The sequence below is a fragment of the Pipistrellus hanaki genome, assembly GCF_964339955.1.
Source record: "Pipistrellus hanaki genome assembly, chromosome: 4".
NCBI classification, from domain to species: Eukaryota; Metazoa; Chordata; class Mammalia; order Chiroptera; family Vespertilionidae; genus Pipistrellus; species Pipistrellus hanaki.
In genome coordinates, this window is record NC_140506.1 from 52,573,885 (window position 1) to 52,592,040 (window position 18,156).

At 33.9% G+C, this 18,156-nt stretch overlaps 1 protein-coding gene and 1 pseudogene across 17 annotated transcripts in view; both read left to right on the forward strand.

The window, feature by feature from the left end:
• Positions 1–18,156, forward strand: part of PPIP5K2 (diphosphoinositol pentakisphosphate kinase 2) — a 61,713-nt gene that overhangs the window by 243 nt on the left and 43,314 nt on the right. For all 16 annotated transcript variants that reach the window (XM_084881806.1, XM_084881795.1, XM_084881804.1 and 13 more), the window contains exons 2-8: positions 4,512–4,898; positions 7,979–8,174; positions 10,664–10,754; positions 12,238–12,323; positions 13,866–14,020; positions 15,169–15,270; positions 16,635–16,796. In XM_084881806.1, coding sequence (XP_084737932.1) covers positions 4,785–4,898; positions 7,979–8,174; positions 10,664–10,754; positions 12,238–12,323; positions 13,866–14,020; positions 15,169–15,270; positions 16,635–16,796 — 906 coding nt within the window. In that variant the 5' untranslated portion in view covers positions 4,512–4,784. The remainder of the gene's footprint in view (positions 1–4,511; positions 4,899–7,978; positions 8,175–10,663; positions 10,755–12,237; positions 12,324–13,865; positions 14,021–15,168; positions 15,271–16,634; positions 16,797–18,156) is intronic.
• LOC311621096 (S-adenosylmethionine decarboxylase proenzyme-like) lies at positions 419–3,434 on the forward strand (annotated as a pseudogene). The gene is made up of 3 exons: positions 419–550; positions 2,488–2,611; positions 2,931–3,434. The product of its transcript is annotated as an S-adenosylmethionine decarboxylase proenzyme-like (transcript).

Consider the following 18,156-nt stretch of genomic DNA (forward strand, 5'->3'; position numbering starts at 1 on the left):
GCGCCACGCGCTCCTCGAGGGGCCGGGGCCGGAGCGGAAGGCGGCGTGGGGGAGTGACAGCACCGCTCTGCGGGTCGTTTCGCGTTCCCATTCCTCCTCCTCCTCCTCCTCCATCGCTCCCCTTGTCAATTTCTTGGGTTTGGGATCCCAGAGGTGTCAGCGGGGCGGGGAGCCGCCGAGCGCTTCTCGCGGGGGCTCCCGGCTGCTGGTCTGGCTCCACCAAAGGAGGCGAGCTCGAGTTTGGGGACTACATGTGCGTAGAAATGGCTATTTTATTTTTTTATTTTATTTTATTTTTCCCGCCTCTATCCCCTGCCCATCCCTGCCTCCGCCCTCGTTTCAGTGCGTGGCAGCTTCCCGGAGCCAGGACCCGTGACCGCGCCGAGTCCGTTGGGGAGCCGGGTGCATCCTTGGGCACATGGAGGAGGCAGGAGCGCGGGGTGACCCTTGGATCCCTGTCCCCGGGCTCTCGGCGCCTCTCCCGGGGGAGCTGCGACCTTTGGAGCCTGTGGGTAGCACCTGCCTGGCGCGCTGGAAGGCTCCCCTGGAGGTCAGGAGCATGGCTGCTGGCTCCAGCACCTACCACTGCTGCTCTCCACGCTGCGGATAGGCTTTTGTTTTACTATTGAAAAAATTCTGCAATGAAAACTAAAGTTTTTTGTTTCGGGCAGATAAAACAATAAGGATAGCTGACCTGAGCCGTGTGCCAAGTGCTTTTTACATGTTTTCTCCTATGCCCCTCAACAATTCCAGAAGGCAGGTTATTATCCTCATTTTTGCAGAAGAGGAAACTGAGGCTGGGAGAGGTCGCATCACTGGCCCTAATACACTACTGCTGCTGTTAAACAGTGGAACCTGCATGGGAAACCAGGTTTTTTGCAGACTCCAGCCTCTGCATGCTTCCTTATTACAGCTACTATTGTCCTGCCTATAGGCTTCATCGCTTCCGGTTTCTTGACTAACGTTTGCAATGGCTGAAAGCATTCATTAAAAAAAAAATTTTTTTTTTTTGAGTGTCTAACAAAAGACAGACATGATCTCTTGTCTTTATGGAGCATCAGTATTGTGATGCAGAATTCAGTACTTCAGAAACCAAAATACTGAACTTACTGTAGCATGGGCTTGTTTAAAGCAAGGGATTAAAGCAACGGTGTGCCACAAGAATTTTTAAAACATGCAATAGTTTGTTTAAAACAAACTCTTTAGTCAGGGGCACTGACCTCTTTTCCCTTAGATTGCCACATTAAAAAAAAAAAAAAAATGACAAGAGCCAACACAGCAATAGATACCCAGTGTGCATGAATCAAAATTATACCTGTTTTTTGTCAGATCAGCAAAAATTGTAACATTTTTTGGTGTCCTGCAAAATCTAAGTAATTAGTTTATGTGTGCCATGAGATGAAAAAATAGTATGTATTCTGTGCTAGCTAAGTTAAGGTCAGAATCTCTGCCATCATTATAACAACTATATATGAACAGCTAATATTTACTTTATGTTTACCATATGCTAATTGCTATGGTTGTCTGCATAGTCATTTAATCATCAAAATAATCTCAGATTTATCACCCCATTTTACTGGAATTAGCTATTTGGGAATAGAACTTTTGGAGTTATGCTTGCAATTCTATCTAGCATAGCGTTCAGCTCTTAAGAATATTTGATCAAGTAAGTTCTTATATTACCAGTAATCAAATGAAATATTTGATATGTAATTTCATCCTGATAGGTAATTAGTTTTAATATGACCAAGAGACAAGTACATGTAAACAGCCTTGAGATATATCACTGTTGTGTGTAGTTCTTAAACTGATGTTCCTGGGCATGTTTATGTGGAGGAGTTTGGATGGGAATTCATCACATACAGTTGCATGAAGGATTTAGTGCACATGCACTTTTTTCCCTAAGAGAATCCATAAATTATATCAGATTTGCCAGTTTTTTTACTTCTGAAGGTTTAAGGGCTGATAGGATCAAATACTTTTTTCACTCTAATCTTGTTTTGGTGATTTATATGAGACCAGAATACAGAATAGTTATATTCTCTAAAAATCTACATACATTTTTTTTGTGTGTGTTTGTGTGTGTGTGTGTGTGTGTGTGTGTTTTGTTTTTTTTTTTTCAAAATCTACTTTACAAATTGGGGCCTTTTACATTTTGATTCAGCTTCCTCAGTGCAGTAGGCAACATTAGCTCACTCTGTCTCTGCTCTCTCTAACAGGGAAAAGCAGACGACAAGAGACTGAACTGTAAGTGTATCTGCCTCTATTTCCAACAGACTCATGTCCCACTTGCACACACACACAAAAGCTGGGAAAATTTTATTCATCCTTTTGAAGGAAAAGTTAATATAAAATTAGAACAAACCAAAAAAAAAAAAAAAAAGGAAACCTGATAGTTTTAGTAATAACAGCTGGAACCATCCTCAGCAGCAGTGGGAGAAGAGATTTAATTTAGTTGATTTTCTGTGGTTATTGATTGTTAACTAGTCTCACAGTGAAGGAGCTGCACATTTTTTAAAAGGGACTGAGAAGCTACTGGAGGTTTGGTTCTCCAGGCAGCAACCTGACACACATCAAGCATCTGGGAATCTTCGCACCATCCCAAGATCTAGTAGCACCTACTTTTGAAGGATGTGCACTGTCCAATTATAAGTGTGCTTATGAAGAGTAACATGTTTGTCTCTGAGAGACATTTCGTTTTGAAGATATGTGGTATCATCCTCTTGCTGAAAGCACTAGTTCCCCTGTTGAAACTTACACGGGATCACAGTGGGTTGGACGCAATTTAAAGTTGCTTTTGTTCTCGTAAGAATTTCATGAAGCCTTCTCACCAAGGGTGCTGACACTGGAATTTCTGGGGGGAAATACAGCTTCTTATCACAGTTTTCCCAAGTGGAGCAGCACATTGTATGGGATGTCTGACTTCTGACTGTTGTATACTTTAGATTTCCAAGAGAGAAGGGAATTAGCCAGATTACGGTAAACCTTGAAAATTCTGATGAGTGAGCTTGACCCAGCAGTTAATGGACCAGTTCTACATTAAAGATGGTGTTACTGCACAGGATGCCATCCGTTAGAATGTAATTTGTGACCTGATACCAGGTTCTGTCCTTGATGCCACAGTGTTTAATCCTTGTGGGCATTCAGTGAATGGCATGGAATCGGATATGGAACTTATTGGACTACTCACATTATTCTAGAACCAGAATTTTCTTATGTTAGCTTTGAAACAAACTTAAGTCAGGCCTGCTATGATCAGGAAGTCTTCAAACCAGGAAAGTTTGTGACCATCTTATTTATGAACCAGAGTTCTAAGTGGCACACAGATTGAAGGTTTTAAATGTCTTAATTGTCAGAATGCTACCTTCAGTGATTACAACCTTGTTTTTTTTTTTACCAGTTTTGCTAAGAAAAAGTAACAACAGCAGAGTTAAGAAAAACGAGGAAAAAATGCAAAAAGAGAACACACATAGAAGAAGGTGGTGCTGCTCTTCAGATATTGATACGGGAGGCCATGCTTTCCATAGCCACCACTTGTAGTTGCAGAAAGCCCTAGACTCAGTGATAGTGTAATCGTTTTGAATTGAATACTTTCTTATATCAAGGAGTTCGATATTTTGCATGAATGTTCTCTCCTGTGTTTAAGTATTCTATGCCACCCTTGCTGTGAAATTGAAGTGCATGTAGAAAAAAACTTTTACTATATTAAACTTTATAACACTGTGATAATTCAGTTTGGTTTATGCACAACGTAAGATTTCTCCAAGTATCATCCAAAATTCCCCGAACACTTGGCTTTCATCCCCCTTAGGTGTTGGCCTCAGCCTAATCGTTTGGGACTATTCTATTAAATCGCTACCAGGATATTATGTCCAATTACCTCCAAATTCTAGAACATATTCTCTACTGATGTTGCTGAAACCAAATTCTACTTCATACAGATATGTTTTGTTTTGTTTTTTTTGCAACAGCAATTAAAAGTTTTCTTCCACAAGTTGAGTCCTCTTAACAAAGTGATTGTAGTTATCCATTTTGTGTATTATTATTTTAACATCATTGCTTCCTGCACTTGTATTCCTTTACTGGATTTAATTTCCCACCATGATGACTCCCCTTTCAGCCCTACCCCAATAAAGTGATATACTGTTTTAAAAAGAATTGATTTAAAGTAATTTCAGACTGATGGATGGGGGTCAGTGTTTATTAAACCCCATTACCTTTTATCTATTGTTTTTCATTCAGATATTACCGAACTGTATGCAGAGGAATTTAGCTTTTAATTTAATTTTGTTACAATTTTAATATTTTTTTCCTAATTTGTTAATTTTGCACTTAAGGATTTTAGTGTTTAGTCTTTTTGTTATTTTGTATCAATCTGTCCAGTTACAAAGTTGTATATTGAAGATCTGAGTCTTAATTTCTTAATTTTATGGAAGAAAATATCTTTTCAAGTTATTGATACAGATTTTATAAGCGTTATTTAAAATTATTTTTTTTTCATTGTATTTTAGGTAAAATGATTGCTGAATCATCTCACTGAAGCAATAGCCTCACTATCTTTGTTTTCTAAACTGCATCAACAATGAAGCAATGATATCTGAGAACAAAGGAGCATTTGCCAACTAAGTGTCATCACAATTCAAGTGACTGTATAAGCAGAAATAAGCTGCAACAGACCTATGTGTCAGCTGGTATAAAGAGAATGCATTCTTGTGATGCTATTTATGTAGAAGCAATTTTAATGTAGCACATTTAAATTATAATCTATACCAAATGAAATAAAAATGAGTGAAGCCGCCAGATTCTTTGTTGGGCCTGAAGATACAGAAATCAACCCTGGTAATTATCGACATTTCTTCCACCATGCAGAAGAGGAGGAGGAGGAGGAGGATGAGAGTGTAAGTTGTTTGTTTTTTGGTGAGAAAAGATCAATAGAGGATAGATTTTTTTTACTGATCATTGTTAAGGTGAATTAATATTTTATCTGGAATTGTGAAGAATTTTTTTTCATATGGAAATTTGTTGGGGATATTTTGAACTGAAAATATATTTTATAAGTGACATTGAATTTATGGTGTGTCAAGAAATACAATTAGGGCTCAGACTTTTAAATTAGTTAATGATTCCTATTATAGTGTCATTCAGTGATATGCCTACCACAACAAAGGACTAGCTTGAAAAAGTGTCATGAATCGAAAGGGTTTGCATGTAGAAATATATAACAAATACATCAAGATAAAGAAGGAAATATTTCAAAGGTACCAAAATAGGACACTTAACCAGCTTAAGTTTGTCATGTCATCATCACAGATGGTGATTGACCGTAGAATATCCCTATTTATTAACTAATCCGAATTAAATAAATTGTGTGGCTAGAAGGAGAGGTTACCTTACATATCTGCAGATTGTGTATGTATGTGGGTTTAAGTATGTATAAGTGTGTGCAAATTCTGTTCTCTTATCTATTAGAATGTTTGTCCATGTTAGATCTTGAGGAATGTACATCCATGTTGGATCTTGAGGATACATTTATTATGTTTGTTTTGCTATAGTTCCCTTAGTTCAATATTATTCTTGTCATTGTTTTCTCTTTACAACTTGAGATAGCTTTACTCTGAGAACCAATTTAAAATACAAACTTATGTTTGTGTTTCTTACATTTCTAATTGAAATAATAGTTTTGTCTTAAAACAAAAACCTGTTATACTTGGTAAAAGCAGGAAAAACAGACCAAAAATAGTTGTTACATGACTCTAAATTCTTTCACAGTGCAGTTACACATCTGAAATACAAATCAGACTGTCACTCATTTAAAACCTATCCCACCACCTTCCTCATTACAGAAAAAAAAAAAAAAAAAAAAAAGATTTTCAAGCTTTTCTTGCCAGCCAAAACTTTTCTTTCTCTAAAGTTTTATCTACAAGGCCAGTAAATAAACATAAAAACAGCTTCTCTGGCTGACAGACTGAAAAGAACTATTGACTCAGCTTCTACTGAACTTAACCCTTTTCTATAGAGTTCTGAACACACTGTGGACACCACTGGTAGATCAAGTCTAGTCTTATACATAAGGACTTTTTTTTTCAACTCTATCTAGACCTGTACTGTCTCTCATGCCTTTTACCTTTTATGTTTTAGCAATATCAAAGGTACTATGTATTCCATGTTGTATCATGCCTTTTTGCTGTTGTATGCACTCCTTTGTCTCTATGAGATGCCTTTGTTGGGGGTGCTTTGTGAACAGTTTTTCATTCTTCGAAACAATGCTTAGGTTTCATATTCACTCTCGCCCTTCTTCCCCAGGAGAAAATTGAGCACTTCTTCCTTGATACTATTTCTGTAACTTGACATATATATTTTTATTTCATGTATCATAATATACTATATTAGTACTCTGTCCCCATTAGACTCAAAGAACTTTGAGGACAGGTAGTTTTTATATGTCTAACTCTTTAGTGCTTAATTTATAGTTCTTGGACTATTCAAACTAATTAAATTGTTTATATTCATGATGTGTAGTTGTCATTTTTGAGGAGCTTGATATGATTTATTTGACCTATGAATTGATAAAACAGTTTGTTTCAGAACATTCTTCTATTAAAATTTCAAAGAATTTCATTTAGACATTAAATCTAACTAAATAATTTAGACCTGTTTTAAAAATTATTTTCATTCTTCTAAGATTTTACCTAATAGAAAAATTCTGTTATTTTTTCTTAATATAGGTTTATTTGTACATTTTAAACTGTAATGTTTTCAGTTCATCTTAGGCAATGATCAGCTATTCATTAAATAGATCTGTAATAAGCAAATAAAACTTATTAGCTTTTAATTTTTTCAACTGTAAAGCAGTATGCAATATTAGATGGAGCACTTTTGTTGTCTATGAAATCTACTTTAGGAACATCATAATGAGCTATGCCTAAGCTTTTCATCAGGAAAAAATTTAATAAGGGAACATTAAAGTGGATGATCACAGTGAGAAAGACAGCAGATCCCAGGGAAGTTAGGATTTACAATCAAATCCAATACCTATTTGAATTTTATATGAATTAGAGCAGTGAAGAAATATAATTCTAGGCTAAAAATACCAATTTAATTATGATGTTATCCAGTTTTATTTTTAGAGTCTAGTAAAACTTTCGAGCTCTAGTATAATTTGAGCCCAGATTATAATGTCATATGAAATATATAAAATGGAAGAGAATTGCAATGAGAAACTGGACACAGCTTTCTTTATATATTTGATAAAACTCTAAGCACCTGAATGCAAAGGCCTCATTGAATCTTGAGTAATTTTATAAACCTGTGAGCTACTTATGAGTTATTATTTTCATTTTCTGCTTTTTTAGTTTCAGGCCAAATCATGGCCTTTGAACTGTAGCAGTGGTGCCAGAGAGGAACAGTACCATTAAATAGGAATATTAGAGTATGATGATTGGGGTGTCACAGAGCATTGACAGTACTTAGCAGTGTGGCCTTCTCTAAAATTTCCTTCTAATTTATCATAGTTGACCAATTAATAGTCACACTTAATCTACAAAAATAGTTTAATACTGTATAGCTTTGTAGTCAGAACATCATATTTTAGTCAAGAGAATTCTTTATCGCACTCCCATTGGCCTTTTATTTGGATTAGATAGGGTTTGTCTTTTATTTGCCCCTTTGTGGTGTGAAGAAGGTAAATATTAGGGACAATTAAAGGAGAATTTGTTTAAGTTTAAAATTTGAAAGAAACTAATGACAATGTCCTGAAAGTTTATTCTAAATTGTTTTTCAGAGCTTTGTAGAAAACTATTATTTTGTTAATATGTATTATGACGATATAATTTTTAAAAATGCCTTGTTTTGTTAATGTGCCATTTTTTTTTATTAATTCATCACAAGTCTCATCTACTTCTGAGAAAGATTTACAATAGCAGTACTTTGGAGTTTTTATTAAGTCAACCTGATTTTTTTTGTTTCTTTTCCGTTTTAGCCACCGGAAAGGCAGATTGTGGTTGGAATATGTTCCATGGCAAAGAAGTCCAAATCAAAACCAATGAAGGAAATTCTTGAAAGGATCTCCTTATTTAAATATATTACAGTAAAAGTATTTGAAGAGGAAGTTATTTTGAATGAACCAGTGGAAAACTGGCCTTTATGTGATTGTCTTATTTCTTTCCATTCTAAAGGTATTAAAGAATGGGGACAGAAACCCCCTTTTATCCTCTCTGATTGTAAAACTAATACATGTTAATTATAGAATATTAGATAAATTAGAAAAATAAAATGAAACTTATCTACTCTCACAGATTGGTGATATAAACATTTTTACATATTTCCAACCTTTTTTTGTGTGCATATTTTTAGAAATATATTTAGTATTATAGTGTATATGTAATTTTATATTTAACTTTTTAACTAGTTATATCAGAAGTTTTTTTTCCTCCACATCATTCTTTAAAAACCTGGTTTTTAATTATTTTTTAGTGTGTCATTGTATGAAAGTACGATAGCATATTTAATCAATACAATTACATGGTTTCCAGTTTTCACTATTAAAACTGGGAGGGGGGGGGCAATGTTAAAATATGTACACAGATAATAATTAAATTAAAAAAAATAAGGTTTTGATGAAGTCCTCTAAATTTTTTAGGATAAATTTTGAATTATTTAACATTTTAATTCTTTATACTTTGCCAGATAGGAAATATATATATTCATACTTTATTTCTTAAGAACTTAAACTTATAATATTAGGTTTTACTTCTATAAATCAAACTGAAATATCATTAAGCTTAAGTTTTACTTCTTAGTAAAGTAGTTCTTCATGATAAGTCTACTAAGCAAAATTATTGTTAAATGTATGTCTGAAAATTTATAACCTAAGACTGTGAATTAAGTGAATTTCTCACTAAGAATTATAGGAGATATGTGCTAACTTATAACATATTTATAATATATGGTTCTTGTTACCAAATATGTAGTCCCCAGCTGTATTAAACTCTCACTTTAGTTAGGTGTTCAAGAAGTATTTCCTTCAGCACGATGGAGATGGACTATGGTTCAGACCTTTTGTGCTTCCACAGCCTATATTGGTTTTTATTCTAAAGGAGCTAAGGTCCTGGTCCCCTTTATAGACTGGAGTACATCATTCCAGAGAACCTTAAAATTTGCTTATCCCTGAGGGTAAACTGTTCTTCCCCTACTACCACATGGTTCTTTCTACAAAACCTATTTGTCTATAAAAAAGTAGGTGCGATATAAGGTCATATCCCATATGCTGTCTTTTGGTGAGGAAAAAGTTCCTCTTAACAACAACAAAAGCAGGGGGTTGAGTGTTGCTCAATTCTGTTAGGAGCCTTCAAATTAGAGACATTGAGACATCTTTACAAGTGAATAATTCTGAGAGTCTCCATAAAAGGGTTTGTAATTTGTGGTCATGTGATTCTTGGTATAGGTATAGAGTATTTCTATTTAAATTTTAAAAACTATGAGTAACTTTGGAATAAATCTTCCTTAATTGACTAGTATTTTGTTTTATTTTTACCTTGAGTATGCTTTAATACTTCTTTCCTTCAGGTCTTCATGGGTATAATATAGTTAATGCTAAAGTTATGCATGCTTGCTGATTTTTACCCATTTCTTTAGATAAATATCCATTAAAATATTATCATTTAAGAAATAATAACAGTTAACGTTTGTTGAGTACTTCCTGTGCCAGGTATTGTTTTAAGTATTTTATATACACTTTTATTTAATTCCTCAGAAACCCTACTCGGTAAGAATGGTGTAATACCCATTTATAGCCAGGAATCAGAGGCCTAGAGATGTTTAAAAATGTTTTTTGCCAAGATCACATAGCTAGTGAAAGGTGGAACCAGGATTTGAACCCCAGTTTATGCTCTTAACCTCTATGGTATACTGCTTGTCTTAATAATGTGAATTGATGGATAAAATTGTAGGCTTCTACTGCCAATACAAAGAGTGACATATAATCATTAAAACTTTTTAGATTTTTAAAGACTATATTTGCCATTTGATTTGTTTCCATTATAATTAGTTATTCCAGTCTAGAAAGGTTAGGGAGTTAATAGCTGATATTTTAACACTGACCTATTAGTAGCAGCAAGTGTTTTTTGCTCTTGTATTTTATGTTTTGAGCATATATCTGTCACATGTGAATTAATTTTTGTTTTGCTGCTATTTTTAAAGATGTATATGTTATTTGAACTATCAGCTAATTTATATATATATATAAGCATCAAAATATTTTAAATATTTTTAAATCATGTATATAATTTTTAAAAAATCACCAGGTGACTGTGATATTCTTATTTATATAGAGATTTCTATTTGTTTATGAGGTAATCTTACCTTTTATCAGGTTACTTTAAATAACCAATCAGTGACTAACACGTCAGTGTTCTAAATTTGATTATATAATCACTGGCTTGCTATGCCTTATCAATCAAATTAACTATGAAATAATAAAGTTTATTTAATAGTACATGTCAAATCAAGTTTTATGTGTTTATTATTCCACGTCTATAAAGAAAGTAGTTATATGCATAATGAAATTCAACTTTGATCAGAAGTGGCTTAAATTTAAGTCAATAAAGTTATAGATGTCAGCTTATCTTAAGATTGTACAGCCTATATTAATGATATGTGTTCTTAGGATTTCCACTGGACAAAGCAGTTGCCTATGCAAAACTCAGGAATCCATTTATAATCAATGACTTGAATATGCAGTATCTCATACAAGATAGGTGAGTGAGTGGTGAAGTTGGTTGAATTAAGGGAAGGAAAATTAACTTTATTTTGTATCTACTGTAAGCAAACATGGGATCAGGTGTTTTCATATACTTTAAATTGTGGTATCCTTGAAATAATACTTGGAAGTAGGTATTCATACCCAGTTTTATGGATGAAGAAACTTGAGATCTAAGCATATCAATATATCATGTATATAATTTTTAAATCATGTATATAATTTTTAAAAAATCACCAGGTAACTGTGATATTCTTATTTATATAGAGATTTCTATTTGTTTATGAGGTAATCTTACCTCTAGGTAAATTTGCCTAAAGTTGCTAGTTCCACAAGTAGTGGGGCAAGGACTTATACCAGTCTTGTTTAATTTCCAAAGCTTACTAAACCATTGAAAATGATGAACAATTACTTAAACATGTGACTGATGAGGCAATTAGGGCTTTACTCGTTATAATTAGATTATTTTTAATGGTAAAGTATAACCATTTGAAAAACATTTCACTTTATATCTTAAAATTAATTTAACAGGCCAAAAGCATGCATTTCTAAGAGAAATGGTAAAATATGAATGTATTTCACTTAATTGATATTTTAGTCTAATGGCTACCCTTATAATTTTACTACCCTGTTTCCCCGAAAATAAGACAGTGTCTTATATTAATTTTTCTCCCAAAGTTGCGCTAGGTCTTATTTTCAGGGGATATCTTATCTTTCCATGCGCTAGGTCTTAATTTTGGAGGATGTCTTATTTTTGGGGAAACATGGTAGCATTGTGTTTTCTTTTGTGTTAGCATTACAATATAAGATTATATATATGAAAGGGTTTTATAAAGTATATGACCCTATAGTTTATTTGTTTTTCTATTTTTGTATTTTACTATTCTTTCAGATAGTAACTTTGTTAATATCTAAAATTTTTCAACATTTTTCTTAGGCTTACATATTAATGCATGTTTATGTATTATAAATATATGTGCATATACAAATGCAAATTCATTTTAAGAAGTTTGGAAAACAAAAGCATAAAGAAAAACATTTAACCCTACCATTACATCTACCATATTTGTTCATATAGAAAGTGATATATATTATACCTACACTCACATTTTACAAAATTAGGGTCACTGTTCTCTTGTTTTCCCATTTTATTAAATTTATATAGAGTGTAAAGTTTTTAATGGTTCGGTAATATCCTGTCATTGCAATGTAGCAACTTTAACCATTTCTTTTTATACAGTTACATTCTTAATTTAAAAGTTAGTATTTTAATATGCCACATAATGTATTATGCATACATTTTTTGTTCTAATTGCTGAATACATTTTTTAATATTTTAAATGACATTTCTTTAAAAAATAAAAACTTAACATACATTTCATTTTTAGTGGTAGAACAGTAATATACTTATGAAGAATACAATGATATACTTGTGAAACAACTATAAAACAATAAGGATGTTTGTTTTCCTTTTTCTTCAGGAGAGAAGTATATAGTATTCTTCAGGCTGAAGGTATTTTACTTCCTCGTTATGCAATTTTGAACCGTGATCCAAATAATCCCAAAGGTAAAAGTAAGAGATTTTAAACAAGCTATCTTCTATCTTTCGACGTATTTTGAAGAACTATAGTTCTTAAAACCATCTACACTAATAAAAGAGAAAAATGCTAATTGACTGTACCTTTGCTACACACCCACAGCCAATCAGCGAGTATGCAAATTAGCCCAACAAAAATGGCGGTTAATTTGCATATGCAGGCGCTGAGCAGCCTGGGTCCTGGAAACATTCTCCGGACCCAGGCTGCTCTTAGCCTGTAGGCCCTTGTTTAGGCCCTGAGCGGCAGGGGCCCCAGAAGGCCCCTTGGCCACTCGGAGCCTATGAGTGCAGGCGCCAAACTGCTGGGGGTGGGGCAGAAAAATAACCCTATCTAATAAAGGGAATATGCAGGGGAGGGCATTTGGGGGTGACCGGGCTGTCAGGGGAGGGCAGTTGGGTATGATCAGGCTAGAAGGGGAACAGTTAGACATCGATCAAACTGGCAGGGGAGTGGTTAGGGGGTGATCATGCTGGCAGGCTGAAGTGGTTAGGGGCAATCAAGAAGGCAGGCAAGCAGTTGGGAGCCAGCAGTCCAGAATTGTGTGAGGGATGTCCAACTGCCTGTTTAGGCCCAACAGTCAGACATCCCCCAAGGGGGTCCCAGATTGGAGAGGGTGCAGGTTGGGCTGAGGGGGACACACCCCCATACACGAATTTTGTGCACCTGGCCTCTAATCTTACCTTATAAAAGAGTAATATGCAGATTGACCATCACTCCAGCACACAAGATCAAGATAGCTGCTCCCATGAGGACACAGATGGCCAGCAGGAAAGGGCAGTTGGCAGGCACCAGGCCTGCAAGGGAGGGCAGCTGGTGGTGATCAACCCTGCAAGGAGGGCAGTTAGGGGTGACCAAGCCAGCAGAGGAGGGAAGTTGGGGGCAAACCGGCTGGCAAGGGAGCAGTTAGACATCAATCAGGCTGGCATGGGAGTGGTAAGGGGGTGATCAGGCTGGCAGGCAGAAGCCGTTAGGGGCAATCAGGAAGGCAGGCAGCCAGCAGTCCTGGATTGTGAGAGGGATGTCCCAGATTGGAGAGGGTGCTGGCTGGGCTGAGGGACACCACCATCCTCTTCCTTCCCCTGTGCACAAATTTCATGCACCAGACCTCTAGTATATCATAAGTGTTGGTATATGTTGTATGCATACGTGTTTTAAAGCAGCGTTTTTCAACCGCTGTTCCGCGGCACACGAGATGTTGCCTGGTGTGCCATAGGTGCAGACAAGACAAGAATTTTATAATTTTTCACTATTTTGTTTACTTAATATTTCATAATAAAATAATTATAAAATACTTTCTTTGTGTTTATTTGATTCCTATTCAAGAGAATTACTTTATATATAGTCAATATAGGCACAGAGTTAAATTTTTTAACATTTTCTAATGGTGGTGTGCCTCGTGATTTTTTTCATGAAACAAGTGTGCCTTTGCCCAAAAAAGGTTGAAAAACACTGTTTTAAAGTAAAATCAAATTAGTATTTTAATTTTGCTTGCTATTATGTTTGATGTATAGAATGCAGCCTGATTGAAGGGGAAGATCATGTAGAAGTAAATGGGGAAGTTTTTCAAAAGCCATTTGTAGAAAAGCCAGTTAGTGCAGAAGATCACAATGTTTACATTTATTATCCAACATCTGCTGGTGGTGGAAGTCAAAGACTTTTTCGAAAGGTAAATTTTTGTTATCCTAGTGAATACTGTTCTTTATACATTGTTGTTTAAATTTTACTAAAAGAAATCAATTATTAAAACTATGATTAAGAATGTATCATTTAGATATAAATTATTAAAACTAATATACTATGTTAGAAAAACAAGGCATCCTTTTAGTTAATGTTGCTTATGCAAAATTTCTACCTATAGAATGTTAAGAAGTTGCTTTCTTTCTACCTTTCATTTATATATCTTTCATATGAAAAATTTAAGTGAATATCAGCAGTGTTGTAGAAAATATCAGCAGCTCCCAAAATGGATAGTTCATAGAAAAAGTAATACCAATAATTTTTATATACCTGCGAGTATGCTCAAAATTGTACCCATAATAAAATAAATGCAAATCAGGAATAAAAGATAATGATATTGAGTTACTTTGTATTTGCAAAGATAAAAAAAAGATGGAATTAGTTGGAAAACAAGCACACATATACATAAATAGTCATGGATGTGCAAAGTAAAGACACAATGATACTATTTTATATCCACTAGTGTGGCAAATATTAAAAAGTATAACAATACCAAGTATAGACAAGCATGTAGAGTAGTGGGAACTCACATACATTGCTGGAGAGACTGTAAATTGTTAAAACATTGTATAAAAGATTTTGACATTATTTTTGAAAGTTGAATATGGGCATAGTCTCACCCAGCAATTCCATTTCTAATATGTACTTTAGAAACACTCTTGCACACATGTGCCAGAGAGACACTTTTAAGAATGTTTAAAGCAATGTTGTTCTAATAGGAAAAGCTTTGGAGCAACTCAAATATACATTGATAGGAGAATGAATAAGTTACAGTATATTTATATGGTGAAAAATTCTATAGTAGTAAAAATGAACAAACTAGAGTTACATGCAACAACATGGTTGGATCTTAGAAACATTATTCTTAGTGTTCATTGTATTTTTTAATACTGTTTAACTACATGTAAGTTACAAATGCAGCAGAAAATATAGTGTCAGCTACACAGTGTTGTTAAATATTTGTGGATTAAAACAAATTATTTTTGTCTAAGATGGAAATAGATGCTAAAGGATTGTATTATAAAAAATGAGGAGAATAATTTAGTTTTTATGCTGATGGACATATTTTGTTTTCAGATTGGCAGTAGAAGTAGTGTTTATTCCCCAGAAAGCAATGTGCGGAAAACGGGCTCATATATCTATGAAGAGTTTATGCCCACAGATGGTACTGATGTTAAGGTAGGTTGATTAAAGTATATTTTAATTTTGTATTTAGAGTTTACCAGTGATATCAGAAAATAGAACACCCTTTAATTAGCAATGTCTAGTCTTTATCTGTTTTGTACTGTGAAAGCCTTTGGAAGTCTGAAAGCTATGACCCTTTTAAAAAATAAATTTTATAGAATATGTTTTTAAATGCTTAAAATAAAACATATAAGGTTAAAAAAAATGAGATAAATTTTATTGAAATATAGTTATCAAGATATTTAAAAACCAACCTTGTGATATAATATGTATTCTTCTTTAAAAGGACATTAAGTAATAAAATACAGTGAGTGTAATAGCCATCACTGATCAGCGTAAATGATGTTTTAAGATATGCAACAACTGTAATGTGTTATAAAAATGTGTGATTTCTGCTGGCAAAGAATCAGGTATAGACAAGTCTTAATTGCTTTACTTTTTGTCAGTCTGTCTAACCAGAGTGTTCTTTCTTAAATCTGATCATGAACGTCCTTTTAAAAATTATCTTGTGGATCCTCATTGACCTCAGGATAATTATCAGGTTCATAAAACTGGCATACAAGATATTTATTTCATAGTTTGTCTGCTGTTGGTCCTATGAGCCTTATTTCTTAGGGTATAAACCAGGTCAAATAACATACTCTTACCTGAATACCTTGTGCTATTTCATGCTTCTGCCCTCCATCTGTGTTTATTACCTTTGCTTAGAACGCCTTTCCCTCTCTTGTCTGCCTTCAAATTTATGCTCTCCCTCACCTTCCCCATTTTTCAAATCATCTTTTGGCAGTTACTTCTATAATGTTTTGTTTGTGTGTGTGTGTGTGTGTGTTTGTGTGGTTTTTTTGTTGTTGTTGTTGTTGTTATTTGTATCTCTCCTTTGTTAAACTAAAAAATTTTAAGAAAAATTACATGATTTGCCGAAGCCGGTTTGGCTCTGTGGTAGAGCCACTCAAGAGTCCCGGGTTCGATTCCGGTCAAGGGCATGTACATTGGTTGCCGGCACATCCCTAGTAGGGGGTGGGCAGGAGGCAGCTGGTAGATGTTTCTCTCTCATCGACGTTTCTAGCTCTCTATCCTTCTCCCTTCCTCTCTGTAAAATATCAGTAAAATATATTTAAAAAAAAAAAAGAAAGAAAAATTACATGATTTACATCCTCTTATTCCCTCATAATGCTCAGTATAATTTTTTTCTAGAGAATTGAACTTCAATTTACCAGTTTTTCCATATAATTAATTATTTATAACATCTCCAACATATTAAAAAATTTGACATGTAAGTAGAAAGATGTGTGAAAGCCTATCTAGAGACAAATATTTTTTATATTTTAATAAAATATATACTTTAACATTCATGAAAGGTTTATACAGTGGGTCCAGATTATGCCCATGCTGAAGCTCGAAAATCTCCAGCACTTGATGGCAAGGTGGAACGAGACAGTGAAGGAAAAGAAGTAAGATACCCTGTTATTCTCAATGCACGAGAAAAATTAATTGCTTGGAAAGTCTGTCTTGCATTTAAGGTAAGATGTTAAACAGCCCATATAGACCTATGTAAAAGGAATTCTTTTTTTTTTTCTTTTTTTTTTTTTCTTTTTTTTTTAGTAAAATAACTTATTTGGGCTTATAATTGGAGAATGAGCTGAGAAAATAAAAGTGGTATATCTGAACAATTTATGTACTCTTCAAGGGATTCTTGTAGTGCCAAAATATAAAAATACATAATAAGTAAAGACCTTTGCTTTTCTGTATTCTTTCTATATTACATAAAAGGTAACTGTCAATTTATTCAGAAATTAAAATTATGAAGAAAAAACAAAACACTAGAGTTAACCAGTGTTTAGGGTTGTTATTTAACATACTAAAAAAACAAAAACAAAAACAAAACAGGTTGTGTTATTTACTCATAGAATTGATAAACAATTTTTGTTGTTGTCGAGTAGCAGAGATCCTCAGTATTCTTCTAGCCTTGACAACCAATCTATTAGCCTATTATATCTAATAAAGTATGTTCATGAAAGCAATACAAATATATGTCTTAAAACTTTTTACTTCCAATATTTAACTACATCCCTCAATCTATTTTGTTAGGCATTTACTACGGTTAATATTTTTGTTATTATGATTATGTTAATGGAAGTATACTTTTATTATTCTTTTTACATTTTTTACTAATCCTCACCCTAGGATATTTTTCCTTTGATTTCTTTAGAGTGAGGAAATAGAGGGGAAGAGATAGAGAGACATATAGATGTGAGAGAGACACATCAATTGGTTGCCTCCTACACATGCCCAACCATGTGCCCTTTAGTCCACGGGCTGACGTGCTATCCACTGAGCCAAACCAGCTAGGATGTACTAAATCTACTATAAAGATTTAGATAGAAGTTTTAAAACTTGTGTCTAATAACTTCTAAAGCTACGTTTTTGAAGACTTGCCTTGGAAATATAACTTAAAGATGAGTGTGTATTGGATAGTAAACGAGAAGTCAATTCTTTATTAATAATTTGAGGTCTCTTTTATGGAAGGAATATTAGCCTATAAATATGTTTTACTAACTATGTTTAAATCATTTTAAACTTGTAATACTAAGATTTCAAAGCCATGACTTAGCATCACATTATGTTAATTATGCTAATATGTGATGCTTTAAATATAAAATAGAAGATAGGAAAATTCCTAGAGCTTGAACAGGAAATGCATACCTTTCAACTGTTTTGTTCTCCCAAATAAAATAAATTTATTTTGGATACTCACAAATATGTGATTGTTAGGGTTTGAAAGATTCATAGGGATAATTTGACTTTTCCTTTGTGATATTTCTTCAAAATTGTTTTTTCTTTTTCATTTTTTTTTTTTTTTTGATTATAGTGATGTCATTC